Source organism: Oryctolagus cuniculus, chromosome 16 (assembly GCF_964237555.1).
Source record: "Oryctolagus cuniculus chromosome 16, mOryCun1.1, whole genome shotgun sequence".
NCBI classification, from domain to species: Eukaryota; Metazoa; Chordata; class Mammalia; order Lagomorpha; family Leporidae; genus Oryctolagus; species Oryctolagus cuniculus.
In genome coordinates, this window is record NC_091447.1 from 23,713,186 (window position 1) to 23,725,766 (window position 12,581).

The 12,581-nt window shown below is 47.3% G+C and overlaps 1 protein-coding gene across 1 annotated transcript in view; it reads left to right on the forward strand.

Annotated features, from left to right (window-relative positions):
• The window catches only part of FKBP9 (FKBP prolyl isomerase 9), a 47,939-nt gene that overhangs the window by 13,279 nt on the left and 22,079 nt on the right, over positions 1-12,581 (forward strand). Inside the window, exons 2-4 of the mRNA XM_002713745.5 lie at positions 6,446-6,591; positions 6,981-7,170; positions 7,798-7,943. Of these exons, the coding sequence (XP_002713791.2) occupies positions 6,446-6,591; positions 6,981-7,170; positions 7,798-7,943 (482 nt within the window). The remainder of the gene's footprint in view (positions 1-6,445; positions 6,592-6,980; positions 7,171-7,797; positions 7,944-12,581) is intronic.

Genomic DNA, 12,581 nt, shown 5'->3' on the forward strand with positions numbered 1-12,581 from the left:
ACATTTGGGGGCGTGAACTGGCAGATGGGAACTCTCTTTCCCTGTTTGTCTGTCTCTGTCTCTTCATATGAACAGTGTTCAAACAGTCATGGAAAATGTATATGAAAAACGTCGATTTCAAAATTTTTAGCGCCAAAGTAAACATAGTTTAATTTCATTTTTCTAAGCACTTTTTGCAGTGCCCTTGTAGACCTCAATCCTGTGTTTTCCTTTGTAGGTCTGTTCCTGCTCCTCCATTCCCTCACCACCTCCCAACATTTTGTTGCCATCCCTTAACCACAATAGCCTCCTTTTCAGTCCCTTTTAAAAAAAGAGAGTAGGGGATTGGGGCAGGAGTGGGCTTTGGGGGCTTTCAGAGTGTGTTCCTTTTGCTATTTCTTTCCAGAGTTCCTTCTTGGGGCTGGTGCTGTAGTGTAGCTGGTAAAGCCACTGCCTGCAGCACCAGCATCCCATATGGGCACTGGTTTGAGTCTCGGCTGCCCCATTTCTGATCCAGCTCCCTGCTAGTGTGCCTGGGAAAGCTTAAGGCCCTGCATCCTCATGGGAGACCCAGAAGAAGCTCTTGGCTCCTGTTTTTGTTTGACAAAGTCCCATTTGTCTGTTTTACTTTTGTTATTTATGCCTTTGGTTTCATATCCAAAACATTATTGTGAAATTCAATGTTATGAAACTTTTCCCATATGGTCTCCTCTAGGAGTTTATAGTTTCAGGTCTTAGATTTGCACGTTGAGTCACTTATGGTGTAAGGTAAGGACCCAGCTTTCTTCTTTCACCTGTGGGTATTCAGTTTTCCTAGTACTGTTCATTGAAGAGATGTCCTTTTCCTGTTGGGTAGTCTTGGGGTCCTAGGCAAACTCATCTGACCATATATGCAAGCATTAATTTCTGTATGTTTGTGTTTATTCCAGTATCATACTGTTTTTACTGTTGTAACTTTGGAATATGTTTCAAAATCAGCAAATGGGAGACTGCAGCTTTGTGCTTTCTCCTGGTTGTTTTGGCTATTTAGAGGCCTTGGAGTTTCCATGTGATTTTAGGATGGTTTTTGTCCTATTTCTGCAAAACATGCCATTGGGATTAGGATAAGAATTGCATAGAACCTATAGAGACCTTCTGAGTAGTATGGAGATTTTCACAATACAGAGCTTTCGCCCTGTAACCGTTAGATGTCTTTCCGTTTATCTGTGTTCTTCATTTCTTTTCCATGGTGTTTTTCTGGTTTTCACTGCACAGTGCTTTTGCCCCTTGGTGAAGTTTATTCCTAAAAATTTTGTTCTTTTTTTTTTTTTTTTTTTTTTTTTTTTTGGACAGGCAGAGTTAGACAGTGTGAGAGAGAGAGAGACAGAGAGACAGAGAGAAAGGTCCTCCTTTCCATTGGTTCACCCCTCAAGTGGCCGCTATGGCTGGCGCGTTTCTGCTGGTGCGCTGCACCAATCCAAAGCCAGGAGCCAGGTACTCCCTCCTGGTCTCCCATGCGGGTGCAGGGCCCAAGCACTTGGGCCATCCTCCACTGCCTTCCCGGGCCACAGCAGAGAGATGGACTGGAAGAGGAGCAACCGGGACAGAATCCGGCACCCTGACCGGGACTAGAAGCTGGGGTGCCGGCGCCGTGGGCAGAGGATTAGCCTAGTGAGCCGCAGCACTGGCCAAAATTTTGTTCTTTTTGATGGTGTTGTTAATAGTACTGTTTTGTTTTCAGGTCATTCATATTTATAGAAGCACAACTGATTTTTATGTGCTGATGTTTTCATATTGTGTAGCTTAGTGAGTTCAGTTTATTAGTTCTGACTGTGTGTGTATGGACACTTCAGGGTTTGCTACATACAGGATCGTTTTATCTGTGAACAGAGATAGTTTTCTTCTTTCCAGTTTGGATGCGTCATATTTCTTTTTCTTGCTTAATTGCCCTGGCTGGGAGTTCCAAGATTATGTTGAACAGATGCAGAAAACACAGGCATCCTTGCCTTGTTCCTGATCGTAGAGGAAAAGCTTTCATTTCTCACCATTGAGCCTGATGTCAGCCGAGCACAGCTCTTCTGTTAAAGTTTCCTGGAATTGCCTCACCGGGGTGTGTCTCCTGTTTCCTGCAGGATCCTGGCTGGGATAACAATAAGAGGTGGAAACCGGCCAGTGTGTGGCTTAGTGGGTAAAAGTGCCACCTGTGACGCTGGCATCCCATATGGGTGCAGGTTCGCGTCCCAGCTACTCCAATTCCTATCTAATGCACTCTGGGAAAAGCAATGGAGAATAGCCCAAGTGCTTGGGCCCCTGCACCCATGTGGGAGACCTGGAGGAAGCTCCTGACTCCAGGCTTTAAGCTGGCCCAGCCCAAGGCCATTGTAGCCATATGGGGAGTGAACCAGCGGATGGAACATATCTGTCTCTCTCTCTCTCTCTCTGCCTTTGTCTCTAATTAACTCTGCCTTTCAAATAAACAAAAAGTAAATCTTAAAAAAAAAAAAAGAGGTGGAAGCAACCAGCTGCCGCGTCAGGCGACATAAGTGCTGACGAGTACTCCAGAGTCTGGAAAATCAATTTTCATGACTGGTTCTGGGTGCGATGCTACCCCTGAAATTGTGCCAGTTGTGCTGATCAGCATGTACTTGCTAAGAGCAACTTTCCAGATGGTGGGAGTTCTAAGCAGTAGATAAGTCTCGCATTGTCAGTTTCTTGTGTGTGTAAATGTATACATTTGCTATCAGAAAGGCCTTTTTTTGTATTTAACACTTTGCTGCTTACTTGTTCACAGGCTTGGCAGTCATCAGGTGAAGAAAAGTAGTACTGCGAGGTAGCAGCATCTTTTATACACCATCTTGGAGGTCTTGTGTCTCAGCTTCAGAGTCACGCAGTCCTGGGATCTAGCTCTTCCCCCCACTTAGCTGAGTTTGTGAGCTTGGGAAATTAAATATATGTTTGAAAGGCAGAGTGACAGAGACTGGGGGAAAGACTGACAGAGAGATCTTCCATCTGCTGGTTCACTCCCCAGATGCCCATGACAGCTGGGGCTGGGCCACGGCTGAAGGAGGAGGTGGCTCCATGTGGATCTCACACGTGGGCAGCAGGGACCCAAGCACTTGGGCTGTCATCTGCTGCCTTAGCAGGATGCTGGCTCAGAAGTGGAGGCCTAGGTACTCAAACCAGCACTCCTATATGGGATCAGACATAGCAAGCTCGTGCTTAACCCTCTGTGCCCTAGAGGTTGGGAAAATGTTTCATCTCCAAGGAGCGGGAATATCACAGCACCTACCTTAAAGTGTTGTGTGAGGGCACTTGAGAAGGCTCATGGGAAAATGGAAGTAAAAGATAGGTCCGTTTTGGTACAAAAAGTGTATGAAATCCATGCATTTCCCATGAGCTCTTTGGAGACCCGCACAGGAGGATTAAGTGAGGTGGTGCGTGTGAGGAGGTTAGTTTGTGGCTGGCTCTGAAGCGTAATAAACCCTCCATAAATGGTAGTCATTATTACAAAGTGTTTTGGGAACTAGGAGGGTGCTTCCCAAAGTCTGTGGAATTAAAAGATGAGTTTATTTTGGTGCAAAACAAATTTGAGATCTGTGCGTAGTTTTTTCATAAAATGCAGTTCCCATGAACTCTCTGAAGTCTCCTTGCACCTTCAGGTTCTGTGGAAGGAAAATATATGCTTGAAGTCGTTTTCTACCTGTGCCCTGTTGCTGTTTGCACATGTTCTGAGCCTCGGGAGTCTTTGAAGTCTTGCTTTCTGACCCGTTATTAGCAGCCCGCCAGTTTGATGATGGTTCTGGCGCCGCCAGGCCCCAGCCAGGTGAAATGCGAGAGCTGGCATTCCAGGGAGTCGGTCTTGAGCCCCCGGCTGTAGCGGGCTGAGGTGGGAAGCCGTGCTGCACAGAGCTGTGTCCACCAGCTTGTTGGCCTGCCCTTGCAGTCCTGCTGCCTGCTCACTGCCCTGGAGGACACGAAGGCTGGTGACACAGCTCGCGAAGCTGCGAGGGGAAAGGGAAGGGTGGCAGGTGTGAGGAAGCAGCCCCACCTGGCATGGTGACGTGGACTCTTGCCCAAGCTGCTCCTTAGGGAACAATGAGGAAGAGGTGGGAGTGGCTTACAAAATGAAGGTGGCACGCCCTAATGACAGAAATCCCCACAGCTCCTGGCATTTCAGGGCAGGAGGAATGACATGACCATTTGGAAAAGTCAGCGAGAACGCAAGAGAAAATCATCTGAAATCCCCTAGCTTTAGATGACTGCTGGTAAAATGTTCATGTATCAACTTGTGGATTCTTTCATATGCTTCCCTATATGTAAACTGAAAATGGGACTACCTTGTAGCTGTGCCTCTGGAACCTGCCCTTGACTCTTACTGTGTCTGTCTCTCCATGTCAGCGAGTAGGAATCTCCATCACTGAAAACAGCTGCGGGACATTTTATCCTATGTCTTTGCCTTACATACAGGTAGTGCCATACCCTTGAACTTCTAAGTTATTTCCACTGTTCACTGTGCTAAACCAAGCTCTGTCTGCAGCTGTTTTCTTGAGCATAGTGGCTGAAACTCCGTGGGCCTCTCCACCAGTTTATAAGATACTTGGAGGCAAAGTCCATGCTTTGGACTTCTTTTATAGCCCCCTTCCTCCCAAAGCAACCTAGCATGGTGTCTTTTTTTTTTTTTTTCTTTTTTGACAGGCAGAGTGGACAGTGAGAGAGAGACAGAGAAAGGTCTTCCTTTGCCGTTGGTTCACCCTCCAATGGCTGCCACGGCCAGCGCGCTGTGGCCGGCGCGCTGCGGCCGGTGCACCGCGTTGATCCGATGGCAGGAGCCAGGTACTTCTCCTGGTCTCCCATGGGGTGCAGGGCCCAAGCACTTGGGCCATCCTCCACTGCACTCTCTGGCCACAGCAGAGAGCTGGCCTGGAAGAGGGGCAACCGGGACAGAATCCGGCGCCCCGACCGGGACTAGAACCCGGTGTGCCGGCGCCGCAAGGCTGAGGATTAGCCTAGTGAGCCGCAGCACCGGCCGCATAGTGTCTTAATAGGCAAACCCTTGGTGGTTGTAAGTTTGATGAGGGCGTGTCTCCCAGCTACCATTTCATTATTTATCTTCTGACCTAAGGCCATCACCTGTCAGCCTTTAAAACTCATACGTTAGTGGTTTCATCAGAGGCAGGCACTTGGTGCAGTGGTTGAAAAGTCAGCTGAGGCACTCGTATCCCATATCTGAGTTCCCCTGTTCCAGTCCGGGCTTCCTGCTAATCTGTGCTCTGGGAAGCAGCAGGCCCAAGTAGCTGGGCTCCTGCCACCTAGATTGAGACTTGGGTTGAATTCCCAGCTCCCAGTGTTGCCAGCATTTGGGGAGTGAACTGTGGATGGGAGCTTTCTCCCTGTCTGTTTCGCTGCTTCCCAAATAAATAAATAATTTATTAAAAATACTTTGTCAGACTTTTCTTTTACCTGTGATAATTATAATATTGGCATAACCCTTAGGTTTCCTGAACACTTTTCATGTTGTTATATACATCCTGGGATGCCTGGTGTTATTCCTCCCATTTCAAAATAGAGGAAGTGGAGGTTAAGAGTTTAAATCTGGAGATTGGTGCTATGGCACAGCAGATTAAAGCCACAGCCTACAGCTCCAGCAACTCGTATGGGTGTCAGTTCACGTCCCAGCTGCTCCACTTCTGATCCAGCTCCCTGCTCATGTGCCTGGGAAAGTGGTGGAAGATGGACTAAGTCCTTGGGTTCCTACACCCTCTTGGGAGACTTGGAAGAACCTCCTGGCTCCTGGCTTCAGCCTGGCCCAGCCCTGGCTATTGCGGCAACTTGGGGAGAGAACCGGCGAATGAAGATCTTTCCTTCTTTTCTGTCTCTCCTTCTCTCTCTCTGTAACTCTGCCTTTCAAAAAATAAATAAATCTCTAAAAAAACAAACAAACAAACAAAAAGAGTTTAAATCCAGGGTGGGCTTTGTGGTACAGCAAGTTAAGCTGCTGTTGGGACACCTGTATCTCACATTGGAGATTGGAGTGCCAGTTCAAATCCAGGCTTCTCCTGATCCAGCTTCTTCCTAATGTCCCTGAGATGGCAATGAATTATGGCCCAAGTCCTAGGGTCTCTGCCACCCATAGGGAGACCCTGATGGAGTTCCAGGATCCTGGCTTTGGCCTGGCTCAGTCCTCAGTGTGCAGGCATTTGGGAAGTGAACCAGCAGATGAAAGATATCTTTCTCCTCCCTCTCTCTCTCTCTCGCTTTCTTGCTGTCTGACTCTTGTTCCTGCCTTTCAAATAAAAAGGCCATAGAGAAATAATAATGTAAAAATAAGTACTGTCCCATGAAGATGCTCCCTTCATCAGTAACTCCTCGGCAGGCAACCCCTCTGCTCTGCTCTGGTTGTCCTGTGTCCCTGCCCCTGCCACACTGGTTGCGCCCCGGAAAGGAAAGGCCTCTTATGCTTTTCTCTTTCTGCCTTTTGCATCTTCAGCTATGACAGAGACTCCACTTTCAACGTGTTTGTGGGGAAAGGACAGCTGATCGCGGGGATGGACCAAGCTCTGGTCGGGATGTGTGTCAACGAGAGGCGTTTCGTGAAGATCCCCCCAAAGCTTGCCTACGGAAGCGAAGGAGTTTGTAAGTGTTTGCTCCGCATTTATGAACAGCTCTGCAGAAACGCCCAGAACACTCACACTCAGCTCTGTCATGCAGATGAGTGAAATCTTGGAAGATTTAGATTCTGGAACATGAGAAGCAGTGAACACACAGAGCTAAAATTGCCTTCTTCGGGTCACCTCTGCTAGATATGCAAGAGGGCATTATTAATGCTGGGGTATCGAAGGATACCCTTGATGAGAAGCAGTTTTGTTTTTTCTCTTTTCAATTTCATTTGGAAGAAGGGAATGGTACACCAGCGACCACTTGAAAGCCCTATGGCTTCCATTTATGTTGGCGATGTCGTAGGTATTTGTGAGTGCTTGTCTGGGCTGACAGGCAGTGGAGTCTCAGTGTGAGTTCTTTTCTAGCTGGCGTGATCCCCCCAAACTCCGTGCTTCATTTTGACGTACTTCTGATGGACATCTGGAATTCTGAGGACCAGGTTCAGATCCACACATATTTCAAGCCCCCCAGCTGCCCTCGGACCATCCAGGTGTCTGATTTTGTAAGGTACCACTACAACGGGACGTTCTTGGATGGGACACTCTTCGATTCAAGGTACGTCTTGCTGTTGGGGGTATCGTCAGTGAAGCACCTCTTCATTCCTTCTGTCTTGTCTGCTTTTTGTACCCACGGGAAAACCAGGAAAAGGCCCCTTCCCAGACTTTATCTGGCACCAGACTCTGTTCCATGGTTCATGTTCCATGGTGCCAGGGTCAGAATGTAGTATGATGGAGAAAACCCCAAGAGCAATATTTATCTAACTTCACAGCGTAAGTGAACGGTCCCGTTTCTAAGGAGGCTCACACACGTGTTGATTGGTTTTTGAGTTCTCCCCTGGAAGGGGGGTGGGTGGAACAGTGAAGGCACCTGGAGCTGTGCACAGGGCTGGGGCTGAGTGAGGCCAAGAACCCCTCTTGCTGGGGTGCGTTTGATTAGTGGGCAGCTGGCCTGTTTCTGTCCATCACTGCCACACACACACACACACACACACATGCTTTTTAGGTCTTCCAAGACTCCAGGACGTGTGCTCTCTATTTGGCAGCAAGGATCCATGAATGCTGCTCCCTGGGGATGGGTGTGGGCGCATTGTGCAGCTGGATTTGGGTAGCACGAGCCTTACTGAGGGTGAACTGGAGACACCCTCATGGTATGGAACTTTCTCCCTTCTCATTGGTTTTTCAGTCACAATCGCATGAAGACGTATGACACGTACGTGGGGATCGGCTGGCTGATTCCTGGAATGGATAAAGGGCTCCTAGGGATGTGTGTGGGGGAGAAGCGCATCATCACCATCCCGCCTTTCCTGGCCTACGGAGAGGAGGGAGATGGTAAGACCTTCTCTTACCCACCCTCATTCTTATTGCAGGGACACCACGTGACACCCATGGGGCCTTCTGGTCTAGTATGGTAGCCACTAAGACCCATGAGGCTATTTACATTTAAATGGAAATAAATTAAAACTACATAAGATTTAAAATTCATTCCCTTGGTCACCCTGCACATTTCGAGAGCAACACAGGCAGCCGAGAGCTGCTGTAGTGGACGGTGCAGATCCGGAGGTGCCCATCACTGCAGAAAGTTCTAGTGGACAGCCTTCGTCTGGGTGGTCTGCTCTCTGTTGCCCGAGTTGCAGAAAATCCCACTTGCTCATGGTCATTAGCTTCAGCCCTTCGTCTCTGTCTTACCAGCTGTGGCTTTGGGCACCATCCTCTCTTATTTCCCCATCTGTGAAATAAGGTTTGAATGTCTAAAGGTTGCAGATATCAAGGTAGAAAATCATTATTCATACGATGTCAGAATTGCCAGACTTCCCCCAGTGTATACCTCCGTGATAGATTTTGTTTGTGACATTAGCTCCTGTGGGCAAATGCAAAGCATACCATTAGAAAATAAATTAGTAAGAATGAGTGTCCCGATAGTGGCTGATAAACAGAATCTCTCAGTTACTCAGGTTTGAATTTCAGGTATGTTTAACCATGCTTGACGGACTGACATAACAGAGAGAATTGTAAGCATTTAAACAGCAGAGATGCATCTATCTAGTTGGGACTAGAAAGGAGAACGTGATGCTGCCTGAGAACTTTACTGATAGATAGTGGTACCAACTTGTAATAACCCTTATAAGCTTGTCCAGGTGAGCTGGATGAGGGGGAGTCCTCAGTGGATGGGGCTCGGTCTTCCTGCGCCACCTGCACTTTTATATATTTTACCTGCTAGGGATCTGTTGACAGTTTCTTAAAAGAGGGTGGGGATGGCATTACCCATGAAAAGAAAAGTGTGAAAACCACTACCATCATATGTTTTAGTCTCTTCTCCTTGAGGTGTGGCCTTTCTAATTGACATTCAAATGATCTCTGGCCAGTGGAAGTTCATTCACCTAGCTCTCAAATTATTTGGATATCATCATCCACGTTAAAAAAAAAATAGATCCCCAGCCTAATTTGAGGAATATTATTTACTTATGTCAAATAAATATTTGTAATACATAGCTTCTTTTATTTATTTATTTTTATTTTTGAAAGAATTACAGAGAGAGGTAGAGAGAGAGAAAGAGAGGTCTTTCAACCTCTGGTTCACTCCCCCAAATGGGCACAATAGCCAGAGCTGAGCTGACCTGAAGTCAGGAGCCAGGAGCTTCTTCTGGGACTGCCATGTGGGTGCAGGGGCCCAAGGACTTGGGCCATCTTCTACTGCTCTCCCAGGCAATAGCAGAGAGCTGGATCGGAAGAGAAGCAGCCATGACTAGAACCAGTGCCCATATGGGATGCCGGCACTCCATGCTGGGGCTTTAACCTGCTGCACCACAGCGCTGGCCCCAGCTTATTTTAGATAGTTACTTTTTTTTTTTTTTAAGATTTATTTATTTATTTGAAAGTCGGCGTTACACAGAGAGAAGGATAGGCAGAGAGGGAGAGAGAAAGGTCTTCCATCATTCCCCAATTGGCCGCAGTGGCCAGAGCTGTGCCAATCCGAAGCCAGGAGCTTCTTCCGGGTCTTCTTCCAGGTCCCAAGGACTTGGGCCATCCTCTACTGCTTCCACAGGCCATAACAGAGCTGGATCAGAAGTGGAGCAGCTGGGATTCAAACTGGCGCTCATATGGGATGCTGGCACTGCAGACAGTGGCTTCACTCGCTACTCCACAGTGCTGGCCTCCATTAAATAGTTACTTTTAAAAATAGTTACTTTTAAAAAATACTAAAAGGGGGGGGGGGCGGTGCTGTGATGTAGTGGGTAAAGCCGCTGCCTACTGTGCCAGCATTCCATATGGGCACTGGTTCAGGACCCGGCTGCTCCACTTCTGATCCAGCTCTCTGCTTGGTCTGGGAAAGCAGTAGAAGATGGCCCAAGTTGTTGGGCCCCTGCATCCACATTGGAGACCGGGAAGAAGCTCCTGGCTCCTGGCTTCGGATCAGCGCAGCTCTGGCTATTGCAGTCAAATGGGGAGTAAACCAGTGGATGGAAGACCTCTCTCTCTCTCTGCCTCTCTGTCGCTCCCCGTCTTCGTGGAGGAACGACACTAAACCCTGCCTAGGCTTCATATCCGAGTCACGGCACCATTATGTCGCTCCCCGTCTTCATGGAGGAACGACACAGGACCCTGCGCTGTTCTTTCATCTGCTCGGCCCTTCCTGGGTTTGCTGCTGGTTCTTCCCGGGTTGGCTGCCGTCCCTTCCACCTCCGTGGAAGGGCGGTTCCCCCTAGCCACTTTCCCCACTTCCGCGGGGGAGCGGCACACCGCCGGCCGGCTCTCTCGGGGGCTGCACAGGTGTTCCTTCAGATAGATGTTCCTCTTAGATGTTCCTCGTGCATGTTGTCTCTCTCCTCCTTTATAGTCCTCTTCCACCAATCCCAACTCTGCTACCCACACGCCGAGTACGCTGCTCTCCTCCAATCAGGAGTAAGTCCTACAGTTTATTGGCTGAACTGGAGGCAGCTGTGTAGAAGCTGTTTCTCCCTTCTCAGCGCCATATTGTGGGAGAGCAGATGCATAGAATAAGTCCCAATTCCAGTAACTTAGTCTAGTCTGAGTTGCTCCCAATTGCTCCCCACACCTCTCCTTCTCTGTGTAGCTCTGACTTTCAAGCAAATAAATAAATCTTTAAAAAAAATACTTTATACTTGAATACTGTTCTCAGCTCTCCAAGTATAATTCCAAGTGGGTGAATTTAATGGTATATGGACTATTATCTTAGTAGTAAAGTTGCTATAAAAATATTCAGTTAGCGCATGCTAATGCTAAAAAAATTTAAACCCTGGTGTTACATTTCTTTTTAAAGATTTCTTTTATTTGAAAGGTAGAGTGACAGAAAGGGAGAGACAGAAAGAAAAAGATCTTCCATCCTCTGGTTCACTCCCCAAATGATTCTAATGGTTGGGACTGGGCCAGGCCAAATCCAGGAGCCAGGAATTCCATTTAGGTCTCCCATATGGTAGGCAGTGGCCCACGTACTTGGACCGTGTTCCATTATTTTCCAAGGCACATTAGCAGGGAGTTGGATGAGAAGTGGAACAGCCGAAACTCGAATTGACACTCCAGTGTGGCATATCAGTGTGGCAGGCAGTGACTGAACCCACTGTGCCATAACACCAGCCGCTGGTGTTACTATTAAGACTTCCTTTCTTTTCCTCTTAAGTTAAAAGATGAAGAAAAGCATTCTGAAGGCTGAGTCAGCACCTTGCTTTGTGCAGATTTCATTCCTCTCAACAGGAGAGAAGAGGGCTGAGCTCTGCCACAGGTCCAGCTGAAGGATCCAGGTCACTTGCTTTGTCATGTTAATTTTCTGTTATCTCAGATTCCTGGAGTCAGAGTTCTTTATTGGTTGGTGTTGCTCTTTGGGGATGAGCTGGTATCCCGTAGTGCCATGTGGATGGTCCTTTGCAGATACACTTGTTCTCAGTCCCTGCAGGGGATTGGTTCAGAACAGGCATCCCTCCCCAACCCCATATCCAAACCATAGCGGCCCAAGTCACTTACATAAAATAATGTGGGGTTTGCACATAACCTACACACATACTCCCATGTGTATTAAATCATCTCTCGATTACTTACAATACCTGATAGAATGTAAATGGCTTGTGGTATTGTTACACTGTATTGTTTGTGGGATAATGACAAGGGAAAGTCTATACCTGTTTAGTACGCACATAATTTTGTTTTCTTTGAACTTGACATTGGTTGAATTCATGAATGTGTGTATTCATTACATTCTGTACTCACCACATCCCCAGTGTTAGGCACACCCAAGAGAAATAGTACCACCCAGTGGCAGGCGTTCGGCCTAGTGGTTAGGACGCTGGCTAGACGCCTGTGTCCCACATCAGAGTGCCAAAGTTGGATTTCTGGCTCTGCCCCCTGGCTCCAGCTTCTTGCTGCTGCATATACTGGGAGGCAGCAGGTGATGGCTTAAGTAGCTGGGTTCCTGCCACCCATGTAGGAAACCTGCATTGAGTTCCTGGCTTTCGGCTTTGATTCCTTCCCACCTGAAGCCCTCAAGCCCTCAAGCTGTTGTGGGCATTGGAGGAGTGGATGAACTCTCTCCCTCCCTCTCTCTTTCTGCCTCTCAAATAAATTAAAAAAACAAAAACAAAAACGACTAGAGAAATAATTACATTTTGGGTTTTGGAAACCATATTTTTTTTCTGTTATTTCAGCTAACTTTTATTTTATTTATATCCTGTTTTGGATACACTTAAAGGATTGAAGTTTGCATTTTGCCTCTTTAAAAAAAAATATTGGCTGTTGATTAAAAAAAAACAGGTGTGTGTATGTTCTCCAAAACCAGATCAGAGTGTTGGGACTTATGCCTTTAAAAGTCTCTGATTTGCATCTGTACACAAACAGAAACCCACAGAGGTATGTATTTGTGTTTGCCTGTGGGTGTAAAACACATGCGTCCGCATAGAGCGTTCATGGTTCAGCATGAACATAGAAATGTGGTCGTAATAGTCTCTTATGTCTTTAGAA